This window comes from Solanum verrucosum, unplaced genomic scaffold (genome assembly GCF_900185275.1).
Source record: "Solanum verrucosum unplaced genomic scaffold, falcon-dt-bn FXZP01000217.1, whole genome shotgun sequence".
NCBI classification, from domain to species: domain Eukaryota; kingdom Viridiplantae; phylum Streptophyta; class Magnoliopsida; order Solanales; family Solanaceae; genus Solanum; species Solanum verrucosum.
Genome location: NW_026020032.1, coordinates 301336 through 327429, shown reverse-complemented (window position 1 = coordinate 327429; position 26094 = coordinate 301336). Strand labels below are relative to the sequence as shown.

At 34.3% G+C, this 26094-nt stretch overlaps 4 protein-coding genes across 5 annotated transcripts; 1 reads left to right on the top strand and 3 right to left on the bottom strand.

Annotated features, from left to right (window-relative positions):
* Positions 1-6217: 6217 nt before the first annotated feature.
* On the bottom strand, positions 6218-7911 carry LOC125821472 (methyltransferase FGSG_00040). Its single transcript, XM_049500887.1, has one exon. The coding sequence runs from the start codon at positions 7831-7833 to the stop codon at positions 6223-6225; it is 1611 nt and encodes a 536-aa protein (XP_049356844.1). The 5' UTR covers positions 7834-7911; the 3' UTR covers positions 6218-6222.
* Positions 7912-8610: 699 nt separating this feature from the next.
* Positions 8611-16974, bottom strand: LOC125821466 (anaphase-promoting complex subunit 2). The gene is made up of 16 exons (XM_049500880.1): positions 16583-16974; positions 15857-15946; positions 15007-15238; positions 14297-14592; positions 14040-14111; positions 13250-13494; positions 12047-12463; positions 11711-11912; positions 11460-11574; positions 11297-11373; positions 10612-10731; positions 10372-10460; positions 10195-10276; positions 9916-10107; positions 9278-9346; positions 8611-9169 (listed from the first exon to the last, which is right to left on the bottom strand). The coding sequence occupies exons 1-16, from the start codon at positions 16814-16816 to the stop codon at positions 9047-9049; spliced, it is 2655 nt and encodes an 884-aa protein (XP_049356837.1). The 5' UTR covers positions 16817-16974; the 3' UTR covers positions 8611-9046.
* A 1627-nt stretch (positions 16975-18601) lies between these two features.
* Positions 18602-22086, bottom strand: LOC125821467 (pentatricopeptide repeat-containing protein At4g32450, mitochondrial-like). Of its 2 annotated transcripts, XM_049500882.1 has the most exons (3): positions 21889-22086; positions 19707-21687; positions 18602-18673 (listed from the first exon to the last, which is right to left on the bottom strand). In XM_049500882.1, exons 1-2 carry the CDS (start codon positions 21943-21945, stop codon positions 19723-19725), a joined length of 2022 nt encoding a protein of 673 aa, XP_049356839.1. In that variant the 5' UTR covers positions 21946-22086; the 3' UTR covers positions 18602-18673; positions 19707-19722. The 2 variants fall into 2 exon arrangements, with proteins under 2 accessions (XP_049356839.1, XP_049356838.1); XM_049500881.1 differs by having other exon boundaries at positions 19707-22086.
* An 883-nt stretch (positions 22087-22969) lies between these two features.
* Positions 22970-25828, top strand: LOC125821480 (mitochondrial uncoupling protein 3). Its single transcript, XM_049500898.1, has 2 exons — positions 22970-23428; positions 24996-25828. Exons 1-2 carry the CDS (start codon positions 23054-23056, stop codon positions 25536-25538), a joined length of 918 nt encoding a protein of 305 aa, XP_049356855.1. The 5' UTR covers positions 22970-23053; the 3' UTR covers positions 25539-25828.
* The last annotated feature ends 266 nt before the right edge of the window (positions 25829-26094 follow it).

Genomic DNA, 26094 nt, shown 5'->3' with positions numbered 1-26094 from the left:
TGTTTGAAATGTTTGCAAGGAGAAGGCTGCCCAATTTATAATTGTTGGAGGTTTAAAAAATTTGTCATATTATGATTGGTTCTTTTTTGACTTGCATACCTAGTACGAGTAGATATGTATTTTATTTTATTTTAGATTTTTCATCCGGTGTCCGGTGCTCACATAGAAGTCTAACTAAATTCAGAATCGCGCTGGAAAGTCCCACATTGAGGGGTAAAGCGTTTTCTAACGAAGGCAATTTTTGTACCGATGGAAGCTCAAACTCGAGATCTCTAATTAAGGATGAAAGAATACTTATGACTCCACCATTTTCTTCGTTTATATATATATATATATATATTGCAAGGCCATGCTTGTAGGATATTTTACGCAAAATCATTATCTTATTCTTTCTTCATTCAATGGATAATAACATGGGGGGTGGGGGTGGGGGCGGTGGTGGATAAGGTCATTGGGGAGTGGGAATATACTTTAGTTCTTATCTTGATTTTCTTGTTTGTGTAACTTTAACAAACTATTATTCTTAAGACTCTTTCTAGTCAAAAGTTATGGTCCTAATAAGCCAATAAGATTGGAGTATGATGATGAGGATGACAAACAAATTTTGGACCTTATTGGTGTCATATTGAGTTCTTGGGATCTTTTTCCATATTCCAATTGGCTTTTGTTAGATATGGATGAAAACTTCATCCACATATGTGGATCCAATTGTTAAAGGTAATAAAATATATGGAAGGGATGCAATCCCTATCTTTTATTAAATATTTTAGGTTTGAATTTTTTAATATAAAAAGTTTCTAAACAAGAGAAGTATTGAAATTACCGTTGAACTTGATATAAATTACTCTCTAGTTTCGTTCTCGAACTATTGATAGACTTAAAAACACATCTTTACTTGACTAACTGAACTTAGATACACCCCCGATCTATCACAGGACATAACAAGTGGTCTCAAACTCTTGTAGAAGCATGTGACTGTTAATAAAAAGTCGAGAGAAGTGTTGAAAACATTCCTAAACTTGACGAGAATTAGGGGTGTATTTCACTCATGTTGCAAGATCAGGAGTGAGTTTAACTTCACTTAATCAAGTTAATGAGTGTTTTTAAGGTTGTCAATAGTTTAGGAATGAAATTAATAATTCACTCCAAATTTAAAGGTATTTTTAATACTTCTCTCAAATATTTAGTACTTAAAATGGATCTATGGGATATAAATTTAAATTAGTTGGGTCAATTTGTCGAGTAGTTTGAGTCATTTTTTAAAGTAGATAAATTAGAATTTAATTAAGAAGATAGATTAGAATTAGTAGACTTTTTTGCATACCTTTACATCCATAGCACTAACACTATATATATGTGGATTCGATGTTGACTAACATAGAATCATCACTACATTTGCATACATCCATTTTCTATCATAATTAAGATATGATATATATATATATTTAAAATTTAATTTTTATTTATTTATGTAGAGATATAAAGTTATGATCCAAATTCTAGATATAACAGTAATTTTTAAAAAATGAGGATTTTTGTTGAACATTGCCGCTAGGATCATTCAGAATTTGTTAGAGATTTATCGCAAGATTGATTTCTTGTTGAACATTTATCTAAACATTCTCATTTTAATAGTTGTGTAATAAGTACTATAACCTTAATTACCTGATGTTTTATTTGCTTAAGTTATTGTATTATTTTATTGTTGTTATTGTTTTCATCTTCATTACATTCAACATGACTTCTTCATTACTGTATTTATTTTATATACTTTACCTAAAGTGAGAATCTATCGAAAATACTCTATGTAAGATTGCATATACAACACCTTTTCGGAACCTAGAGAGGGTCCACTACATTTAAGAGAAACATAGTGTTTTCAACAATGCACAACTTTCTTTTTTCTTTTTCTGTTCCATAATAATAGGAACAAACTTATGTGCTCTTGTCGATCTATTATAAAGATTCATTGTATCATACAAAATATGATGAAAACACAATGTTACACGTGATTTACAATGTGGTTGCTACAACACACGTTATACATTCACAAATATATAATAAAAATAATAATATAGCTAATAATTTTTATTTTTTTTTAGATTTTCAAAAAGATTTTAAAACTAAAAAATGAGTCTCATTGGCGTAGATAATGTACAATTTAATAAAATAATATTATATTATATATTGTAACTTTCCGGTTTAATTCCTTCCATCCCTCTATCTCCACCACTAATTCATATCTTTAGTGTTAGCAAAGTGTATGTTAAACGAAATTTCAGTGTGAAATGAATGGTCACCATATGTCAAAATACTTTGAAAAACATATCTAAAATTTATCCATCTACTTTTGACTTAGCTTAACGAATAAATTAAAGGAAAAAATGGAAAATATTTTTTTCCCTATTGATCTATCAAGCAAGTACATCTCATGATACATGTCAACTTAAGTAAATTATGGTAATCTTAATTAGAATTATTATTAGTAAAATAATAATAATTTTGAGTAAACAATCAATTGCCAAAAATAGCTAGAAGTTTCCTACTATAGAAAGTCGACAGTTGTCTAGTCAAATGAGGTTAATTAGATAAGATAAGGACTAGAGAAAAATGTAGGTGAGTTAATTACTTGTGGTTCTTATCTAACCACCTCACTAATTAGCCATTAAATTTTAATATCAACCATATATTATATTAATCACGATTTAAAAATATTATCAGAGTTAGAGATACTTGAATCTTGATTGGCCCATTTATTCCACTACTTATGGAAGCCGTCATTTATAAATTATATACATTATAATAATGCTTATATTAGATAGGGAAGAATCTAGTGACGCGAGGTGTTCATCCAAGTTCTTTTTAGCAAAAAATACACTTATTATATATAGCGTAAGTCGTTTAGTAGTTTTGGATATTCAAAGTTCACTTTGAAATTTCAATTTCTTTCGAATTTGTTAGTAAAAAAGTTTAAATCTATCACTAATATTAAGATAGTATGTTTACATTATATCTCTTAAAATAAATTTCTTTTGAATTTATTAGTAAAAAAGTTTAATCTGTCACTAATATTAAGATAGACTGTTTATATTATATCTCTTAAAATACACTCGAGTTATCCTTTATCACAAAGTATACTATATATGACGTTTTGATATAATCAATGTAGACATGTGTAGAATATTATAATATTTTTCTTTTTAAATTCCTCAATTAATAAAAAAAAATTGGTTTCTTTTAATCACGACTTGATATGATCGATCTCTACCTTCATTATTTTATGTGCATCTGTGATAATTAATTATATTTTATTTTACTCCGATAAACAATTGTATAATTATTTAAATAAAACTTTTTACCTCTAGGTGATGTAGTGATCCGATTTGACCATATGACGTAGAATCATCTAAATTTAATAATAATGTATATAAACGTTTTTTTATTAAGAATAAAATGATAAATTTAAATTAAACAAATTTAAGCCAAATTAATTCAATATTTAGATAAATTAAATAAACAAATTAATCAAGTTGAACAATTCATATTTCACAAATTAATTTTATCACCTCTATTTCCACTTTTTCTTCTTTCACTTGAGTAATGTAAAATAAAGTTATAACTAGTCGTAGGTGCAATTTTAATTAATTTCACAAATTTAAGTATCTACCATTTGATAGAGGTGAAGTTAAAATTTTATCAAGTAAGTTCGAAATATAAAAAAGTAATCCACAAAAAAATTAAAAAGGGTTCAATATCTATTATATAACTAATTAAAAATAATTTTCATATTCAATATCTGGGTTTGCTAGCTCCGACCCTACCTATAAGTTTATCATTACGTCTACATATATAATTAGGGATAACCTAGTGAAAATGTGCAATATTTATATTATGAGGACTAATAACTAGTCAAAGCCATCAATTAAATTTAATTATTTTGATCAACATGGCTGATGAGTTCTTTTTTTTTCCCTTTTACTTATTCTTGTTAATACCATTTAAATAATTAAGGAATTAATGTTTCATTCATTTTTCTTGAGAAAAAAAATAGTCAAAGTAATTATAACCTTTTAGTTTTAGCCTTAGGGGTTGGCTGAAGCTTATCTAAACATTAAATTTAAATAATTGTCTTGATTATGTGTGCAAAGTTTGTCATGGATGATGTCATTGTTTTTTTTTGGCTCAAAGTATTTATAGAATTTCAAATATACCCAATATTCATATGAGGATTTAAAGAATATACCATACTATTAAAAGAAAAAAAAAAGAATAATCAGGCCAATAGAAGCAGAAAATTTGGACAAGTAGAGTGTGTTTGGTGAGAATAAAAAATATTTTATAATTCTTTTTTATGTTTGATTAGTTAAAATTCTTAGAAAATATTTTCTTCTTCAAGAAAATAAGTATTATTTTGAAATGATTTTTCTAGCAATAGTAGAGGAAAACAAGTTTCACAAGCAATGTGAATTTAGGGGGTCGCCACTGATCAGGGTGTTCATTCATATCCTTTTGATTTTTTTTCTGCATTTTTAATGTATATATAGAGTTTTGAATCATTTGAACAGATCCCTAGAGATTGGCTCGATAGTTTAGGTTTAAGGTTCCAAGTTCAAACTTCATGTACTACATTTTTGTTTTTTGAACCGGTTTAGTGAAAATTTTCAATCCGACGACATTGTTCATAAATGACATTTTATATTTGATTATCTCCTTTCTATCACCAACACTCCTTATTTGTACCTCTATCTACTTTATAGTATTTATCTATATTATATATAAATATTTTAAATTATATATCAAACATAAAAAAAGAATAAACAATTATTTATGTTCGTTGAAAAATATTTTCCTTCGTTCCGAACAGACAAGTAGGATTTGTTTTGCTCGATTATATATAGAGTACAAAAATACATATATGATAGGAACAAATATAAGATGTAGATGTACAAATTGGACCAGCTGACTGTAGGCCGCCGTACAGATAAATCACAAAACTTTTTTTATTTTTATTTTTCAGATATAACACATGTTAAATTACAAATTATCATTTTAGAAATAGCATAGAAATATTACAAATTACCATTTTCTTGTGGTTCAGTCTTTTTCCGAACTCCACACATAGCAAAATTTTAATATATCTAAATTGTTTGTAATTTATGTATATTATGTATTTATCGATTATTATTTTAGGTGACGGTTATACAATATAAAAGTCCTTGAACCATCTATTGATTCCAATGTAAATATAGTTGATTTCTTGCCTTTGAATGGGCCTTTCAGATAATGAACATGTTTTTAATAGCTGGCTTTTGAAATAAAATCGAAAGTCATGTGTCTCAGAATTTGTTTTGATATTATGCGTATGAAACATAAGTGGATAAATTTTAATGTATTAATAGTAGTCAAACTTTGACCTTACCATACCATACCTCTAATGTCACAAGTCACAACTTTAGATATAAGAATTTTGAGAATACGCGTTAACGACCAATAGAAATTGATGAGCATGACTTGGTAAGTCGAATACATAAAATTAGGCTATTAGAAAAGTCTTAATTTCTTGATCGTTGCTCGCAAATCTTTCTATTGAAAAAGTCTCATTTATTTGAAGGGCTTTCATCATATTTAACACGAAGACCACTCGAAATGGTATGTGCTTTGTTCTTGTGTACAAGCGTCCCTTCCTTCTTATTTTTTGACCTCACTAAAGGCTTTTTCTGATAAGTAAGCATTCGTAGTAACACTTCTACATCTAAAATAGTTAGAACTAGACAAGAATATTGAAAATATCAACATTAACAATCTAAATTGTGAATCAACTTCAACTTTCATAATCTTTTGTAGGAAAAAACTAAGAGAGAACTAAATGTGAGATACATTTTTGAATTGAAAAAAGAGAGAGAAAAGAACCAACTTGACTAATCTTGAAATTGAAAAGAGCTTAAATGAAGAAGTGCAGATTCATATAGCTAACCCCAACTTGTTATTGACACATTGTTGTTGACTAATCTTGAAAATGTAATGAACTTAAATGAAGAAATACAGATCCATATAGTTGATCCCAACTTGTTTAAAGATTGACACGTTGTTCTTGACTAATCTTGAAAATGTAATGTGCTTAAATGAAGAAGTCAGCAGATTCATATTGCTGACCCTAACTTGTTTAACATCGACGCGATGTTGTTGACTAATCTTGAAAATAGGCTATCAGAAATAGCCTTTCTAGTTACCAAGCTGAATTAGTATAGTCCTCAATGTTTGTTTCTTCATTATCTTACCATACAATCCCCTTCCCAACTTCATTGCTTTTTCCATCTCTACAATCCCATTCCCTTTATGTCCATTTTTTCTCTTCAATCCTCTCATCAACAACTTCACAATTCTCTCATCACTTCCCACTGCATCCACAACACTATCCAACACATTTTCCATCAATGGAACTTTACTTCCCCATTTCCTCAACGATCTTTCTGACTCGTAAACTTCTGAATACACTCGCCAAAATGACGATCTCAAATACCCTTTCCCTTTTCCCCTTACCATCCATCTCCTCATATTTTCCTCCAATCTATAAACTACACCTCCATTGTCTAGTCCTTTACCAAGAAACATCTCAATTTCCATCATTTCTTGATTTGAACTAACACCCTTTTCAAGATTACACCTTTTGCATTTACAAACAAAGCCCCAGTTTTTCGCCTTCTCTTCACGGTCTCTAAAGGGTGTAAACACATCAAAATAGGCGAATGTGAGCTCTTCGCCTGCTTTTATGTCTCTACAAGCATGAATCGTCACGTGATCACCAATGTGGGAACGCCTCACGTTGGGATCACATGAATGGTTGATAAATGAAGACAAAATCCAAAGTCCAATCCCATGGACATCACTGTTTTTGCCAAGAACTTTCGCGGAAATCAACTCCTCAACAAGAGAATTCACATCAAGAATGTTAAGCAATTTTTCCTTATCAATCTTCTTATCATGAAATGTACTACTATCTTCTCCCACAGGCCTAAATAGATCAATGTCAGGAACCTCCAAATCATCCTCATTCTCACCATTTGATAGCTTACAAATCAAATCACGCGTTCGTACACATTTTTTGATAGATTCCAAGATTTTATCAATGAAATTCTTCCACATATCCAACTGAGCTTGTTCCTTAGAATCTTGAAAAACAGATTCAGGTACTATAGCTCTTTCAACAGCAACAGCCTTAGTAACTAACAACAAGTTCCCACAATCAAGATTCTTTGTTGCGAACAATCCACGCCCACTGATATCCGATTTCTTAATCTCAATTGAACCAATGTACTCAGCTAGCTCAGGGGGTTTTCCTTGAAACTTATTTACTACCCAATCAGAGATATCAAAAGCACCAGTTCTTGATAAAAATTCAAACTTTTTACACTTTTCTAAATACCCATTAAGCATTTCATAATTTTCTAACTCATTGGGATCAAGACTTGCTTTTTTAAAACAATCTAAGGCCAACCCATATTGATTGAGACTTAGCAAAATCTTACCTTTACAAAGCAGAGTCTTGAAATGGGTGTTTCCAATTTGGGAAGCTTCATTACAATCCTGTAAAGCTTGAGGATAATCTTGAAGATTTAATCGAGCTTCAGCGCGGTTACAGAGAGCTAAACAGAGGGATTTTTTGAGTTTTGGGAGGTTGTTTGGATCAAGATTTTGATGGGGGTTTGAGATTTGGTCATGGCAAAGGGAGATTAACTCTGAGTAAACTTCAATGGAATCTTTCCATTCTTTTCTGAGTAAAAGCTCTGTGGCTTTGGATCTGAGATTTTGTATTCTATCTTCTTCTTCCTCCATTTTTTTTTCTGCAAGTGAAGCAATATTTTCTCTGTTGAAATTATTTGAATGAGATGGAAATGTAACGGTCGAATTTACTCTCTCTCTCACGGGTGATGTGCTAACGGCTAAAGTTGCTTTTACTTTCTTTACCAACTTTTCCTTTTTTGAGAGAGAGGGGTATTGGGTGAGGGTTTTCGGGAATTTAATAACTTTTATTTGAATATGTATTTATATTGAGAATTCATTAATTATATAAGAAAATGATGGAGCTCGTAATTTAAATGAGTTGTTGATTCAGTGATAAGAAAAGAACCCTATTTCGGTGTTTTCGAGCTTGGCATCGGATGAAAATCTACAAGCATAATATCTTAGATCCATTTTTGATTTTCGAATATCTGATTAAAGTAAAGAGAGGGAAATTTTTTTTGACATAAAACTAAGAAAAATATGTATGAGTCACAAAACCAATTGACTCGTAATTTGAGAATATAGTAATTCAATGCATTTCACAAATTCAGTCTCTGAAACTTGTGGTATTAATTTCTCTTCTCCCTTGAACTTTCTTCATCCCTTTCTCATTTTTGGAGTACAGGTATTCCGAAATATTTTGACCAACCAAACTTGAAAAACTATGGTCAAGAGTTCGAATCACATTAAGAGTAAATGAAAAACTATGGTTCAGAGTTTGAGATACCAGTTCTTTTGGATAAAAATAGATCTCTCCTCTTTTGAAAATCAAAAGGCCAAGTGTATTCAGTTTACATCATATACACCAAATAAACAATGGCACCCCTTCTTTCTATAGAAAGCAAATGTGCAATCTTCTGAGTTTACATCATATACAGAAAATAAGTGAACTGTCAACTAACTGACTAGCTAACCTTCTATAACGAACCAGATCCAACGTCTTCTCTTGGATGGCTTTGTCTCTTTCTCATCGCGAAGGATCTGCTAATAAATATTACTAACACTCTTATGCATTTATCATAACGAGTCATTCTAACCCACAGGAACCTTCTTGATTTGCACTTACCCTCAGCTTGATTAAATAGCACACAAATAGTGGACTGCAAGGAATTTACAGATATTTCCGCACTTGAAAAGAGAAGAAAAAGAGACCTCTCTGCAGCCAATGTTTGTTATTACCTTCTTAACGACACGTTATTGCATTTCATCAGTCTGAGGAGTGCTGATAAGATTTATGCCACCAAGCCAATATAGATGGAATTGATCACTTTTTCAGAAAGTACATTCCATCTCTGAATTCCAACTTCTCCTCGGCAACTAAACCAGATAAGAAGCTTTGCAGTTGTTGCAGTGATTTGTCATATGTAGGATCAGCAATGCAGAACATCTGCACCAACAATTAGTACTTTTAATTCTTCGGTATTTCATGGCCTCATGCCACAGCATAGTGCCCAATTCAATTATAAATCTTATGAGTTATAAAGCAAATAATTACCTTGAGCGTATTATGAATACGATCCAATGCCATGCTGCCAAAATTGGTAAGCATCCCAGTGATAAATTTCTGCAGTCAACACCAGCACCTCATTAAACAAAACACTAGTGTTTCTTTTCTGTTATTTTGTCCTTAGTTCTTTGCGAGTAGGGTTTCTGTCCTTAGAACAATGAACTACCCTTGCCAATTTAAAATTAAAAGATAAAAAACATTCAGACTTGTTTAACAGACATCCAACTGGTGGTAAGGTTTGGTAATGGTAGATAAAACATGGCAAGCCAAGACGCAGCCATCTCTGTCCTGCCTTGCAAAAAGTTTCAGGAGGAGTTTCCTGTCAACTGATGTTTAAGCTTTCGAAATCCATTAGTAATTATTTTCTATAACACTAAGGGAACTATGCACAATATTTCAAAAACTCAGGTACCTCGTTAGCAAAGAGAAAGACTATGGACTAATTATATGGTGATGTTAATGCAACTCAACCACAGCTTCCATAAGAACCAAAAAAAAAAGTTTTAGAGAAAAGAAAAGCTTCTACTATTTACGCGTTGACAACTGTTAAGAGAGTGTATCAGATTCATTTACTTAAAAGATCCATTTGTATGCAAGAGAAAGAAAAAGGAAGTCGAATGATATACCTCATAGACAGTCATCTCTTTTCGCAGTTGATCTTCAACAGAGGCCACAGAGCGTTCTCCGTCGTCCTCACCTGCCAATAGCTCCTCACAGCCTCCATCAATAGTTCCACTTTTACCAGTATCATTCATGGTTTCCATCAGAGTAAAAGTATGATCAGCAGAGTCTGCCCCCATTGACTCTGCCAGAACTCCCTAGAGTCAACCAAGTGAAAAAAGATCAAATAAATCCTTACACCAGAAAACCATATACTGATGAAAATTGAAGAGAGAGGAACTAACCTTGCTTATCCAAAAATTTATCCTCCTATTCAACACATCAACAGGTACTCCAACTGCAGCTGCAAGATTCTTAGATATCCACCTGCAACATGAAGTGTACATACCCTTTACATCCATTCCCAATACTTTTCTGAAACAATTGGTAAAATAAAAATACAAAGATGATTGTGAAGTTACTTTTTCTGATCTTGAAACTGCATAATAATTGAAGCATGCAAAGGAGTAACATTAAACTGCATTGCTCTATCTTCGAATTGGAGCTCCAACTACAATGCGGTAACAATGCAGTCAGGCACTTGGTTATATATCAAAGGATGTAGAGAACAGAGAGCTCAGATCTAGAGATTTTAAATCAACTGTTTGTGTAGACTATCTCGAAAGACACACGAGTCCCAAGTACACCGTACAGTTACTGACCTTTACACTGCCCAGATTTTTCTTCCATATTAGCTTACGTGGTGTCTTGACTTCAGTATACCTTTTTGCATAATCAGTCAGTAGCTGCTCCACAGGCTCTGGTAAATTGACTGCCTCATCCTGCCATCAAATTACCAGATTTTGTTACTTGACTGGCAAAAATGAAACAAAACAAAGAAAGCTACATAAAGGCAAACGATTGACACTATTAAGTATATTGCTCGGACTCTCCAAAAATGTACCAATATTTGGAGGAACCGACACGCACCCATCGACAATTTTGAGGAGTTCGAGCAACATGGGGGGGGGGGGGGGGGGGGGGGGGGACCCAAAAGAAAGGAAAGTAACTATCACTTCTCTGTCATCAACAAGGAAGATGTTCTTAAATATCAAGAATGTCAAAGGGGATATTTACTTAATTCAGACTAAGACCATGAATTGTGAATATACAGGATTCAGAACTCATTAATTTATGATTATTTTGGAAGGAGAGAACACAACTAATATCAATAAAATAAAATGGAGCAGTTCAGTTGAAATATTTTGCTTGCACAATTCATATTTAACATAAAAGATTTCTTGTCCAAAATGGATTAAGATGTTCCACTAGATGAGTAAAGACTTTTACTAACAATAGCTAGTAAATAAAGTTATTGTGTCAGTAAATGTAAGAATAAGTGCATACCTGAATAGGAGGCCAGAAATTTGAAGATATGATGGTAGCATTAAGATTGTCTAGAGATACATCAAGGTCCCTTTGCTCTGTATTTGAACAAATTCAGTAATCATTGAGATTAATTAAAATTGTGGGAAGCCCAAGAACAGGACAAATAACTTGCAACCATTACCTGGCTGTGGTTGATGCTTGATAGTTGCTTTTATATTTGTATTTGTCCTCTTTGAGTCGATCAAATCATTAAGCATTATTTCACATTTCTGCATACTGCTTTCCCCAAAATGAATCTGAAAATGATAAAAATGTCAAGCTGACTATGTAAATCAAGATGAATCATATAGCAGTAAAGGTGTCTATTTTCGAGTACATCATGTGACTGATTGAGATGATAGAGAACTCAAACTCAGAGGTTTGACCACTTACCTTGAGAAGCTCTAGAGTACGTATTTCGGCATCAATGTCATAATCAGATTTGTTCAAAAGCTTTTCAGCCAGCATTACACGGTATTCATTAACCAGCTGATCTTTGGAACCAATTATGCCAACTATCATACCAAGTATGTCAACCTTCCTTCGATATCTGCTTCCCTTCGATGGGTCGGCCTCTACAGGGTCAGGCTCCCAGCTTCAAGATTTCGGATCATAAAAGATATATGCATAAGATACAAAGAGCAATGTACCCAAAAAAAATGATATAAAGTACAAGACAAAGTATGTCCTCCAATCATTTCTGAAACAATAGAGATGAAGATGGCATACTTTTGTGCATTAATCCATGCTTGCTTGTCATCAGAGTTAATATCATCATCAACAGTAGTGTTCTCTTGACTCTCTTCATCTCTATTCAATTCTTCCAGCAGGCTATCCCCAGAACTGCCTGGTCCATTGGGATTTCCACCAGTTCCATCAGTAAGCATGGTCACAATGCATTTAATTGTATCTTTTCTCCCCCTCAGGTATTCCCTTATTGGTTCACCAACAGCTTCAAGAAAAACACCTGCAGGATCTATAGTTCGAAGTGCTTTGATTGTTGAAACATATTGGTGCAATATATCATTGGTTGAGGCACCAGCTGTAAGTAATCTATATCTCAGAGATGAGATAAAAGAATCTACCAGCTTTGAATGTTGCCCAGTATACTCAAGACATTGTTTCAAGTCTTCAATAGCAGGAGCACTGTCAAATTTTAACAGTCAGTCAACTTGCAAGCTGAAAATTTAAGATCTTATATAAATAAAATAGTTACAATGTCGGCAATTGATAAGTGAAGAAAACATAAGCTTCATTCCCTTCATTTCCAACTGAATTGATACTAAAATGCATGAAATGGTACAGACAACTAGGAGAATGTTGCATCAAGTTTTATTTCTACGATGAAAGAAAATGGAGCCCAACATAGTAAATTAGTCACAGGTAAGACTGGAAGAAACATGGGTAAAAGTAAAGATCAGGAGTTGTGAATACCATTACATCCTCTATGCATGTTATATCCACTTAAAAAATTAGTGACCTAATTAACTAAGTAAGAAGTGTTGCAGTTTGAATGGAAGGGAAAGGAGAGAAATGAGATGAGAACATGGGTGAGTTTAGTTCTTTGCTTTTGAGATTGACTTATGGGAGAAAAGGGCAGCGATAAGGGTATGCACAAAGTTTTAATTTCAATTCCATCCATAAGTGGGCGGAAACAGAGGGAAAGACCCTTTCTAATGCCAAAAAAGATGCTAAATGTATTAACAAGAGAAATACTTTGTTAATGGTAGCAAAGTCAAATGATATCTCTTCCCTTCTCAACCAAACACCGAATTTACTCCTCTTTTCATTTACAAAGTCTTCATTCTTTCTTTTCATTTCTCTCCTTCCAAATACTATGAGTTTTCTTGCTTATAAATCTGCTACAATATATACCCATGCGCAGAGACTGAACCCCCCACAAACAGAGAAGAAAATGGAATAGTAAATCACCTGTCCGGATAGTCCACAATGATTTCAAAAAGTTTGGCTATTCTGAGATCCTGCAAGGTTTCATAAGCATAATACTCTAAGCGCAACTGCCATCTAACAAGCCCCTCAGATGGAATTCCAGTTCCAGAATAGCACAAGGAGGGGTGGGATGCCAGGGGAGATTTCAGGCCAGGGGAAGGGTCATTGCAGTTAGTAAAATCTCCAAGGTAATCAAGAAGTGCTCGTAAGAACTGAAGGGGCACAACCTGCACAAATTGGTTCTCAATGTTAGAAAATTGGATCCAACAGAAATTTCCTGATAAGTCAGATTGTTCTAAACATAAGTTTATCCATGTTCTTCAAGTTTGAACAAAAACTCATGTAGAATTGATATTCAAGATAATATAGTCAACCTTTCACAAAGTTATTCTGTCATTTGTTTTGTCATCTATACAATGCCTCCCAAGCTATCGACACACAAATCACATGAGTGAAAGTATAACTATCAATAAATTGGTTAAAAGCATAACAAAACCATTAGATCCATCTGACTCAAAATGTCTGTCATATTGCAGGGTATCAATGGAATCCAAACTAGTGCCCTAGGCAAGGAAACAATATTTCTTATTTCAGGATGCCAGTCACCTAACATCCCAAATGAGTCAAATGACCACCACTATCTCAACTCTATTAGTGCTGACGAAGATAAATTTTAAACGACCTTGTATTGCTACTCCAAAATAGAACTTTGAAAGGGCCTTTGTCACTGTATTTTGAGACATGAGATTGGGATCACGCAGATGAGACTAACCTGTATCCATGCTTTGATGGACTCCAAAACAGAGCTCCTATAGTCATCACCAGCCAAATCATGTACTTTGTCCTATCACCCACATTCAAAAGAATAATTGTGTACAAGATTAAATGAATGTTTAATTTATATAATTTAAAACAATTTTTTTTGTCAAATTAACAAAATCAAGAATCTGAAGAAACACCACAATATGATTGATGTCAACTGAAAATGTAGATAAATCAACTGAAACTTTATCACTGTAGGCCATATACCTTTAAAAGAAAAAATATAGCAGAAGCATATGCATCTTCCGCCATAGATGTAAAGCCAATATTTCTCAGATTACGAACAACCATTCCGATGTTCTTCACCAACTTATTGTTCTCTGAAAATACAGTATATTTATGGTTTATATCACTATCCATGTCACCACATTTGTAGGGAAGTTTGCTTTTCTCGTCTAAATCCATTTTATCATCCATGCCTAACTCCTCTTCATCCTCAGAGTTCGCAGCTGCAATTGTACTCAGCTCCTCCAGTCTTCCTTTGAAGTACCAGTGAAGTATCCCTAAAAAATATAGTAAGGGGATGGATAAGAAAGAATTAAAAATTTAAACTATATAGGTCATAGCCATAGAAGCATCTTTTGATATCAAGATCCCCTTACCACTCTCTCTTCCGAAAAATTGAAGACAATGTAAATGTATAAGAATTTCAAACTTCTTCCTTGCCATTTTATGTGTGTGTATTGTAAAGACATATCACCTAACTTATAAATTCAGAAACCAAACCCGTAAACCAGTGACTAAAGAAGTATAATTCTTGTGTTGCAGCAAACAACCCCAGGCAATGGTATTGAACATTGGAGTGATTCGCTTACATGATTGGTCCAAGAACAAACTATCTTAGGACTGTAACTTCAAATAGGAAAAAAACAATCAATCTTAGGATCAATCATGTAGCGAGGAAGTAATCCACATACCAGGAAAATGGTGAGGAAGGCTAGCCAAAAGAACTGAAGACACAATTAGTTGATATTTCGAGAACAGATAAACTCGAGTAGAATCTGGGTTCGCTTGTCCTTGCAATTTGTCTTCTTCATAGGACTGTAAAGCACGAGCCAACAATAATAGGCACTTCTCCTGGAATTGCTTTTGAGATGATATTTCTTCCAAAGCTTTACATATTACTTGCTGAATTTCTTCTTCTAGAATCTGCATCAATACCAATCAGGATTTAACCAAGTCATCGCCAAGTCATCGCTTGAGAAAGATTAAAATTGGTAATACGGCAAATGGAATCAGCAGCAATAACGAGTACATAACCATCCATATCCGCTAGCTAGACAAGATAATATTGACAAACATTTTTCCATGTAAATTACTTCCCAAAAATAAGAAATGTAGTTACCTGTAAGGAAGCTAAGATTCAAAATATAAGCCAATTGCGACAATGTTCAATAAATTTGTAGCAATGGAAGAAAGAAGTAAAGACCAAGAAAACTATGATAATCATAAAATATCATAACTAAAACCAGTAAAAAGTTTAAATCACTTACTTAAAAAAGGTGTAAATGGGTTGTTAGGTCATGTAACGTACACATACTCTATCAAAGTAAGACTGGATTGGGAACATAAGTGTAAAACTTTACACGAAGGTACAAAAATCCAAAAATTACGACAAACATAGAGAATCCTCATTAACAATAATCCTGCATCTGCAGACACAGAAAGTTACCAGTGAAAATCAAGTAGTAACTATTTTTTCTAATTCCATAGAATAGGCCTTCTCTTTAACGTAGAATGACATGACAAAGGATCGTATGTACGTACTAGATCCTTATTAGTTTCAGATGGTGCAGCATTTCTGTAAGGTTCAAAATAACTCCAGAACCTTTTTGCTCCATTTCTCTCAAAAATTTCCTGTTCGAACACAACATTGTCACCGTGAGTTAAAAAAAAACACCTACTAGAGTCATAATGGTCACACCGGCTTTAAAATACAAAAAACTAGGTTACGTCATAAATTTAGGAAATGATGATTCATACTATGCATGGTGTGGCTGAAAATGTTTTCACAGAGAATATTTTGGTTGATGAAATCATTGGCAATTATTTCGAATATTGACCTTGGAGAAAACATTTTCAAATCCAAGGTATTCAAACATTGAGATGATTTCATCAACCAAAATATTCTCTGTGATAACACATTCCCAATTTAAATCCCTTGAATAGTTAAAATTGTCTTCTCCAAAATCGAAAATTTATGATAAGAGAAGAAAACTAATTCAGTCACTTAAGCGCGAAACTCATTTTCCATTTTTCTACTTATATCCAATATTATACCTTGAATAATTACCATATGCCACCTACTATTATACTCAATCAAATGCAGGAAACAATAATCCAGGTCACAATTTTCCTCCAAAAAGGAACAATCTTTACTTGTACTTAGCGAAATTGAGTAGCTATGAAGTTTTAGTATTTCAATCTGCTTTCGGAATATGCACATTTTATTCAAAACAAAATAACACTATGAAGTAAAAATATTGAGCAGACCTCAATGCAACGAAGGAAGTGTTGTTCAACTAGAGATGAAAGGCCATGTTTGCAGAGATTCTTAGCTCGCATTACAAACTCATCGCTGAATGACAAATCACCACTGCCTTTGAGAAGAGCTTCTGACAAAGAGCAAAAGCCATTCCAGTTTTCCGATATCTCTGTTATGGAATCATCACTCAACGACTCCAATTTCTCCAAATCGCATCCCGATGAAGACGTATGGCACGTCATTTGTGCAGCTCTTACAAATTTTGCTACTGATGATTTAGAAATCTACTTTTCCGGCGGAGAAAAAACCCTAATTGATTAAAAATCATGCATATAAAGATTTGTAATTGAGTTAGCGGCGAGAAAAGGAGATTTAGAGAGAGAGGAAAAAGTGGGGCTTTGGGTTCTGCTGCTTCAATGGTGTGAAGAAGAATCCAGCTCCTGCATTTGCCGCCATTTTCATGTTTGAGTGCACTGTGACTGAAGCCCATGTTCATACACGACCCGACCCGACCCGAAATGTAAGAGTCACAACATCCCAATAACTTTTTGAGAAAAATTTCAAAAACAATTATAGTTTGTGGCCGCTTTAGCCCCCATTTCATAGCGTCTGGGGAACGCAAATTTGGTCGAGGATTGGAGAGGAGAGGATTTAGCCCCATTTCATAGCGCTCGGGGAACGCAAATTTGGTCGAGGATTGGAGAGGAGGGGTTTGTTAGGGAGCGCTTTAGCGCCAATATGAGACTTTCCGGCGCGAATCTGGATTTAGTCGGGCTCCAATGTGTATTTATCGGACACCGGGTGGAAACCAACAAAAAACTATAGTTTGTGGCTTAACTATCATATAGGTTGTCTAATTACGATTCATAAAGTTGTATTTGTTTGCTTGAAGATGTTTGTTCATTTACCTCTATTGTAACTGTTCGAAAGTTGTATTTGTTTGCTTGAAGATGTGTTTGTTCATTTACCTCTATTGTAATTGTTCGAAAGTTGTATTTGTTTGCTTGAAAATGTGTTTGTTCATTTACTTCTATTGTAACTGTTCACTCTGTATTTCTCTCTTCTCAATTTTAAATTTAGTTGTGACAAAGATGGACAATTAATATTGTTTCCGCTCTCAATTTTAGATTTAATTGTGACAAAGATGGACATTTAATGTTATTTCCACAATTTATTGCATAAGTACTTGGAAGGATTTCAAGCAATTATGTCTTGACCAAAAGTGGTAAGGGTAGAAATTTGTTTGGCATTTCTATTCTTGAAAACCACATTAAGGACCAAAGATCGATTAACTGAAAGTCGATAATAAACATCTTATTAATTTGATTATCAATTTAGCATGATCACAAAAACCGATAAAAATTAAAAACTTGAAAATACTTGAAGATCAAATATCAAAATCTGATCACATTTCATGACCAAATAGATATTTGAAGATAAATTTTTTAAAAATCTACAGTCAAACACCAGCGAAGAAGGTAACAATTCAAGGAAGGCATTTGGTGGATAAGTTAGTAATTTCTGAATACACTGCATAAACAATAGCCATGTTCAAACATGAAAAAGGAGACCATCAAAGCACAAGGATACAACAGCCATGTTACTAATATTACTGTTCCATAACAAGAATGGAAGTACTCAAAATGAAAATATTTTGATCCTATCCTATTAATCTCTATACTTCAGAATGTGAAACAGTTAGCTTCAGACTTAGAAAACAACTCCCTTCATGGACATCCGTCCCCGAAAACTACAACTATCTAGCTAATCCGGTTTGAGAAGATGGGTTTTCTTCGTCTGGTCTTGTTCCGGGGTGAACAGAGTATAGAAGCTCTTTATGTTTCTCGATGAGTCAAAAAACCTGGTTGCTCGTCCTTTACTATCTTCAGAACAATAACTCAGTATCTGCTATTGCACTCACCTTTGTATCCTTTCTGGACAACTTATGCCTATTGACACTTTAACAGCACTAACCAAATCAAGAGGCCATGTGGCATTAAATATGGTAGGTACTTGCCGATATAGTGTAAGTGGAAATCATCCCATCTGCTATGAATTATAGCTATGCTCTACAATCTTGAGTCTTGGCTGTGCTAAAGCTGCAAAAAAAATATGCTTCAGAATTACATGGTCGGAAAAGTTAAAACTTTTTTACAATGAAGTTATCATATAAATCAACACGAAAAATAAAGCATTCAAACAAGATTGTATTCAAAAGATGACGAACCTGGAAATATTTACAAAACTTTGGAAAAGAATATCCTAGACGACCACTGAAAATGGTACAAACAACAATATAATGCATCTCTACTTGTTTGGGAATAATATGAAATATCCTTAGTTTGCTGCTTAACCTCAAAATATGCTTCTAAAAGAAAAATACAAGGGGGGCATTCCATTCCACCAAGCAAATCACTATAAAAGAAAACTGCAGAAACTCCTGATCTGTAAAAGTGTAAACACAGAGGATACAGAGAAATTACAGTAATCAGCCTTAGTACATAGGCGTTCTAAAGTGCCATCATATTCTCAATCATAATAAGCATACAGGATGGTCATTGAAATACTCATACTTCATATTATCTATGAAGTAGACCATCTTAAGAAAGCAATCTGCTCAACATGCTTGAAGCACCATAAGCATTTCTGGTATTATCTATTCGAAGCAAGTAACAAATAACATCTTGTTTTAATATGTTTCACTACTGCAAGAGCTCCATGGGAAAAACTAACATACAGTATTTAAATATGGGTTTAACGATGGGTCAAACTTTTTAATTGAAAGGTCAATTTTTTTGTAGTGTACCAATCTTAACTTCTCCAAAGAATGTAAGAAATATGTAGCTTCTCTGGGATAGGATAAAAGTCCATTAATTGATCTTCATAATAATGAGTGGGAAACTGAACATGTTCTTAAGAAATGCCAACAAATGTTAGGACTTAGGCGTAATGCCCTTACTCCTTAGAGTCGCAGTCCCTGGTTGTGAAACTACATCTAGTGTATCTGGTTATAAAGTTTGGTAATTTCATGCTTATGTCCTTCGTTTGACACAAGGAAAGAAAGTAAAAGAAAAATGGAAAGGAAAAAAGATCTTCCAGATGACAATAAAAGAGTAATATACTAAGTATTACCTGAATGGTAGGATCTTCACCAATAATCCCGACACGAGCACAATCCATCTTTTAAATGATGAAATCTCTTAGCATCTCGCATGATAATTTCCCGACCAACAAGCTTTGAAGCAATCTTCAATGCATTATGGCAATCACCACAGACACGCAGATTCTTTATAATCCGGATTGGTGATCGTGCAGAGCTATTCATAAGACCTTGAGCAAAAGCCAATCTCTCGCTGTGAGCCATTAAAGCGTCCTCTTTAGTTTCTTGGTCTACATCATGTAACACAAACTTCGTCTCTGGTATATAACCGTCCTCCTTCATTAGCTGCTTTAAACCCCTAAGCAATGCATATATCTTCTCATGATCGGGATGTGACCTATCTCCCGCACGATATTCATGAACTTTGCTTCTAGCCTCAAGAAGACTTTGAGCAGATTTCTTCTTCTCTTTCTCCTTAGCGATGTCTGATGCTTTTACAGCCAAAAAACCTGCCTTTGACTGTTCATCCAAACAAGATGGGTCTAGGAGCTCAACAATCTCAGCACAACGATCCCCAAGCTCCAAGTTCCCATGAATTCTACAGAGATTCATCATGGTTTCCCATACTTCAATACTTGGCTCTATAGGCATCCTTTCAATGAACTCCATAGCTTCATCAAGATATCCTGTACTTCCCAACATATCTACCACTCCAACATATTGCTCCATGGATAGATCAATGTCATAATCCTTACTCATTGATTCAAAGTGCAACATGCCCTCAACTATATCACCAACAACACTACAAGCATGGAAGACTCCCAGAAACATTTGGCCATCAGGTTTCATCCCAGTTTCCTTGAATTCTCCAAACAATTCTATTGCATCTTCTCCAAGACCATTCTTACCAAGCCATGAAATCATTGTGTCCCAAGAAGTCAGATTACGTTGAGGCATTTTTCGAAACACCAAGAAAGCATCTTTCATGGAGCCACATTTTCCATACATTTCAAGAATCTTATTGTACATTTTGATGTCAAGATGAGGATGAGATCTCGCAAGGTGCTCATGAATTGATTTAGCATCCTCAAGGGATTTATCCTCACTACACACATCCATCAACATAATATATCGAGACAAATCGACTGTGACATGTTGCTGCTCCAACAACTGCAAAACTTCTACTGCCTCCTTTACTTTGCCTTCTTTACATAAGTCATCAAGCTCATCAACTGAACCTTTTTTACTGCTGCTATCATCAGAATCAATCGACTGTTCGACAGGTGTTGAACTTCTCATTTCTTGATGGCCAACTATTCCATTCTGATATTGATAAGAAGCTTGATGTCCAGCACTAGAGGGGTTAAAGCCGCTTAAGTTTTGCTGATATTGCCCCATCATCTCCCTTGAGTAGCCACTTGAATTCGTATGCCTTTCCATGTTATACCCACTTGCATTTTGTGGATACATTTCAGAATTTTCAGATTTAACATTCCTTACATTTCCAGGGTCGTAATTGGAAAGGTTTTGCTGAGGCACTCCTACGTTACTCGTGTAATTGCCACTAAAATTCTGCCGTGACATTTCACTGTTTCCACCATGTAAATTCTGTTGATAGTGTCCATATACTCCATTTTGACTAGGCTGAGCCTCTAAACCTCCCTCAAACCTGGAACTACGCAACAAATTTGACGAATTTTCACCACTATCATTTCTATTATGAACTAAATTACTTTGATAATCCTTTCGAGACCCGAAATCATTATTTCTCCCAACAGTTTGCTGAAACTCATTCCTAGATGAAACATTAACATACCCAGATGAAAAGTTCTCATTTTTCGCATATGGGTTCTGCTGAAACCCTTTGGTATCTTTTTGTTCATGAAATTCAGTTCTAGGTTTTTGCGGATTAGCCCCACTAGGGTTCTGCTCTATTCTCCTAGAATTTCCACTATAACTCCCGCCGCCTTGCGTGCTACGAGATAACTGCTGATTATACGCCCATTCCTGACCCTGCCAGTTTGATTTATTCAAAGAACCCGTATTGTTCGAGTTATAATTGAAATCCCCATCTGGGTTTTGCTGAAAATCACTGTTATTTCCCCCCTTTAACTCACTATAATTATCAATCTCAGATATTTGAGTAGCAGTGCTGATACTTCTTAAAAAAGTAACGAACTTTAACGATTCTAAATGAAGAGATTGTCTGCTTACCTTTGATAAAGTTCTCAATGATTTGGATGTGAGTATGGTGGCTCTACTTCTATACATCTTTTTGGCGATTATTTGATGAGCTTACGCAACTGAGAGAGGAGGCGCTGCGGCGGAGCAATGGTGTTTCCGACTGCTTAAACCCTCTCACAGTCGAGGCTTTAGATATGAAGGCGACGAAGAAGAAGGTTTGTAGAATCAAGAATGCTTGTTATGGTCCCTTTACTTTTGGAAAAAACAACAAAAGACCCTATAGCTTATTACCCATATATTTAACTTATTAATTTCAATGTTTATGAAAAAGAGAGGTCAAAAATGAAAAATAAAGACTATATTAATGTAGTGTATAAAGAGAAATTGATATATGATTCAAGTTCGAATAAATATGTAAAAGAATTGAATTGACTTTGTAGTTATAGAAGAAAAAAATGTTGGTAAAAAGAAAAGTTCACAATATGTCATCCACGATATATTATAATATTTTTGTCAGTTTGAGCTACTTGTAAATTGTCGATTTAAGTTATTTGTAAGTTTCTTGTTTAAGCTACTTGTAAGTAAGTTGACTATTTGAGTTATTTGCAAGTTATCTATATAATTGCAAACTTATCTAAAAAAAATATGCGTGAGCATTATATTTATAATACTTTTCCTCGAAGGTTCGTCGATAGATCATGTGCCTTAATTAAAAAAAATTGCTAGAAAAAACTAATTGAAAAAAATAACAAAACTCACATAAATCTGACTAGTTTAAGAGCGAATTACTTAGATACACTTAGCTTGTAATATTACAATTTTTATCAGACTTTGATGCATTCAAATATTAGATAAGCTTAAATACATGTATATCGAGATACATGGGGATCAAAATTAGGTGTAATTTGTTTTAGATATACTATATCCAAATGGATTCGTATAAATCTTGGGTGCATAGCAAATCTTGCTCGCCTCCCTCGCTTCTCTCCCATGTAGCTCGTCACTCTCCTATATATCTAGTATCTCAAATATATGTGAATCACACTAGTCTGTAAGTATCTTAGGTCGGGATAAAAACTCTACACTTCGTCCATCAAGCTTAGCCATGGCCCAAGAGTTGAAGATGGGCCAGCTTCAAAGATGAGTGTTTAACGTCTATTTCACTGATGCCCCTCAGGCCTGGACCACTAGCTCAATGAAAGCCCAAGAGTTTAACGATGGCCGGAGAGCCCATACAACAAAGTTAGCCGTGACGGCCATGTCGGCAATGGCGGCGGAAACAGTGACGTTTCCGATTGACCTCATAAAGACGAGGCTTCAACTCCACGGCGAATCTCTTGTTTCGTCTCGACGGACATCAGCCGTCCGAGTAGTGTCGGAGATCTTACGAAACGACGGCGTTTTAGGACTATATAAGGGATTGTCACCGGCGATTATAAGGCATATGTTTTACACTCCAATTCGAATCGTAAACTATGAATTTTTGAGGAATTTTTTGGTTCCTGCTGATCATACACTTTCTCTGTCAAGCAAAGCTATTATTGGTGGAATATCTGGTGTTATTGCTCAGGTAAATTGAAATCTCATTGAATTTTGGAATTGCATTGTTGTTTGAGCTAAATGAATTGGAGATATCCTGTTAACTCTGTCTGATTTACCTCGACTAATTCCATGGGATACATGGGAGCTGAGATTTGAACTTGAGACCTCATTGTGCTTAATGCATTTCATTAACAACTAGGCACACGCGCTACCGCAACACTTATCTTGTTTTAATTGTATATGAAGGAATTTGACTAGATAGAGAGGAATATTTTGGTTTGATGTATTGACTTTGTTAATAATAGTGGAAGAACATGTAATGGAAAAGTGGCTGAAAATTAGTTTGATAAGGAAAACATTGTTCAAGGTTTAAACTTTAGATAGTTAAACAAATTGAATTACTGAAAAGTTGGTATCAAACAATATTATTAGTGAAATAGTTTCACAAATTTTGAGTTAGGTGGTCATTAGAGTTTGATACATGACTAATGCAGTGAGTGAGTAGAGCTGATATCCCTTTATATTGCAGAACTTTTCAGTTGGAAAAGATTTTTCATGTCTTAAAACACTAAAAAGATCAGAAAACACTCCGGGAAAACACTTACGAGTCTCTAAGCAAAACAATTAAGAACTCTTCACCACAACTAAGTTTTAACATCTACTAGTTGGTATCGGGTGTAAGTATTTGCTTCTGTTGTGGTCAGTTCTTACCAAGTCCATATGAATTCTGAAAATGTATATGTTAGCTATGAATTGGTTTTCTATAAGCCATCAATGGTCATCTTCTTGTTTATAGAGCGGATTGCCTCATTTGTGGTGTCCCCTGCGTCTTTAGCTTACTTTAAATGAAGAGTAACCCTTCAAAGAGAGAGAAGACTCAATGGTCAATTCTTTATTTCCTTGGTGCTACCCGAACTTTTGAGTAAGCAGATGAAGGACTAGTGATCACTGGAACAAAATTGGGTGTCATGATTTGTTATTTTTACAGACCAGAAGAATACAAGGTTCTTTGTAGTTCTCTTTTTGATTAATTTGTTCATTCTGAGTAAACATCAGCTGTCTTAAACATTCTTTATAGCAGTTTCCTTTTGTTTTGAAATTTTATTTACTGTACTGAGATATAGATGTTGGTAGGTGCACTCGGATAGAAGTATGTATCCATTCATGTTTGTGACTTAATCACTTAAGTATTTTTACTAGTTCATCTTATCTCTCCACCAAAGATTGTATCATCTACAAACCCTTTCTCTTCTCATCTTTAATTTAGTCATTTTTAAGATACCACATGACGCTAAATTATTTATGTTTTTCATCTCTGATATCCCGTAGCTTTGTGCATGTTGGGAAGAACGTTAAGTATGATCAGCTGACAAATCGCTAAAAGAAATGTTGATACTGATAAGCAAAGAAAAATTTGATGAATGATCTGCTACTTGTTTTTTTTTCAAAAAAAGAAAAGAAAAGAATTGGAGTGTGATATACCAATTCAAAAAAAATTTAAGTTTACGAGGTTCCTGTGCTTAAGCTTTCAATTCCTTACTTCAACAGGACTCATTGTGGAACATGTTATAGTTGCATGTCTTCTTGTGATTCAGGTTGTGGCGAGCCCAGCTGATCTTGTCAAAGTTAGGATGCAAGCAGACAGTAGAATGGTAAGTCAGGGTCTGCAACCTCGATATTGCGGGCCATTTGATGCTTTCAACAAGATTATTCGAACTGAAGGTGTCAGGGGACTTTGGAAAGGCGTGCTCCCAAATATCCAGAGAGCTTTTTTAGTTAACATGGGAGAACTAGCGTGCTATGATCATGCAAAACGCTTTGTGATCGATAACAACATAGCAAATGATAATATATATGCACACACTTTATCATCCATAATGTCAGGCCTGTCAGCAACAACATTGAGCTGTCCAGCAGATGTAATTAAGACAAGAATGATGAATCAGGCTGCCGATAAGCAAGGGAATTGCAAATATAGTAACTCCTACGATTGTCTTGTCAAAACGGTCAAAGTTGAAGGACTCAAAGCATTGTGGAAGGGATTCTTTCCTACATGGGCAAGACTTGGCCCTTGGCAATTTGTATTCTGGGTATCATATGAGAAATTCCGACAAATCGCTGGTCTATCTTCATTCTAACCAATTCATCACGCTGAGTGCTGTATAACACGGTGGAGCAAAGGTTCAGTTTTCATTTTGTTCCCTTTGATTGATCTTGAGTTATATGTATGTTGTATTTAGTGTGTTTTTGAGAAGCCAAGTATGCTTCTTTACTCCCTTTTGTAGGAAAACTGAGGAGACAGAGTTCTACTTGGAATTATTCAGTATAGGCGTTAGTTAAAGAACGTATTTTTCGGGCCGAATTCTGTTGCAGACAAGAAACTCTATATTTAAGTGGAAAAGGACAGAGAGACGAAATCATTATCTAACGAATTTTGAACTGTGCATGTCATAGAGATTTCTATCCAAAAGGAATTTTCATTTCTTGTGATTATGATCAATGAAGAAAAACTTTGATAAAATATATAGATGAACCCTTTTATCATCTGATAGATGAACACTATGATGCAAGTCAATAATATTACTCTCTATAAAATATATAGATGAACCCTTTGCACTATCCAACCATCCCTACCTCCACCTATCCCCCACCCTTGTACCACACCCAACCTCGGGTTGGAGATCGAGTCCTGAG

Excerpts from the sequence above, each read along its gene's own strand:
- LOC125821480 (XM_049500898.1), top strand. The coding sequence starts at position 23,054 with ATGAAAGCCCAAGAGTTTAACGATGGCCGGAGAGCCCATACAACAAAG. Across the intron at positions 23,429-24,995 it reads TATCTGGTGTTATTGCTCAG|GTTGTGGCGAGCCCAGCTGA; the intron begins GTAAATTGAAAT and ends CTTGTGATTCAG.
- LOC125821472 (XM_049500887.1), bottom strand. The coding sequence starts at position 7,833 with ATGGAGGAAGAAGAAGATAGAATACAAAATCTCAGATCCAAAGCCACA.
- LOC125821467 (XM_049500881.1), bottom strand. The coding sequence starts at position 21,945 with ATGTATAGAAGTAGAGCCACCATACTCACATCCAAATCATTGAGAACT.
- LOC125821466 (XM_049500880.1), bottom strand. The coding sequence starts at position 16,816 with ATGACGTGCCATACGTCTTCATCGGGATGCGATTTGGAGAAATTGGAG. Across the intron at positions 13,495-14,039 it reads CCATCAAAGCATGGATACAG|GTTGTGCCCCTTCAGTTCTT; the intron begins GTTAGTCTCATC and ends CAATTTGTGCAG. Across the intron at positions 10,732-11,296 it reads ATTTCTGGCCTCCTATTCAG|GATGAGGCAGTCAATTTACC; the intron begins GTATGCACTTAT and ends ATTTGATGGCAG.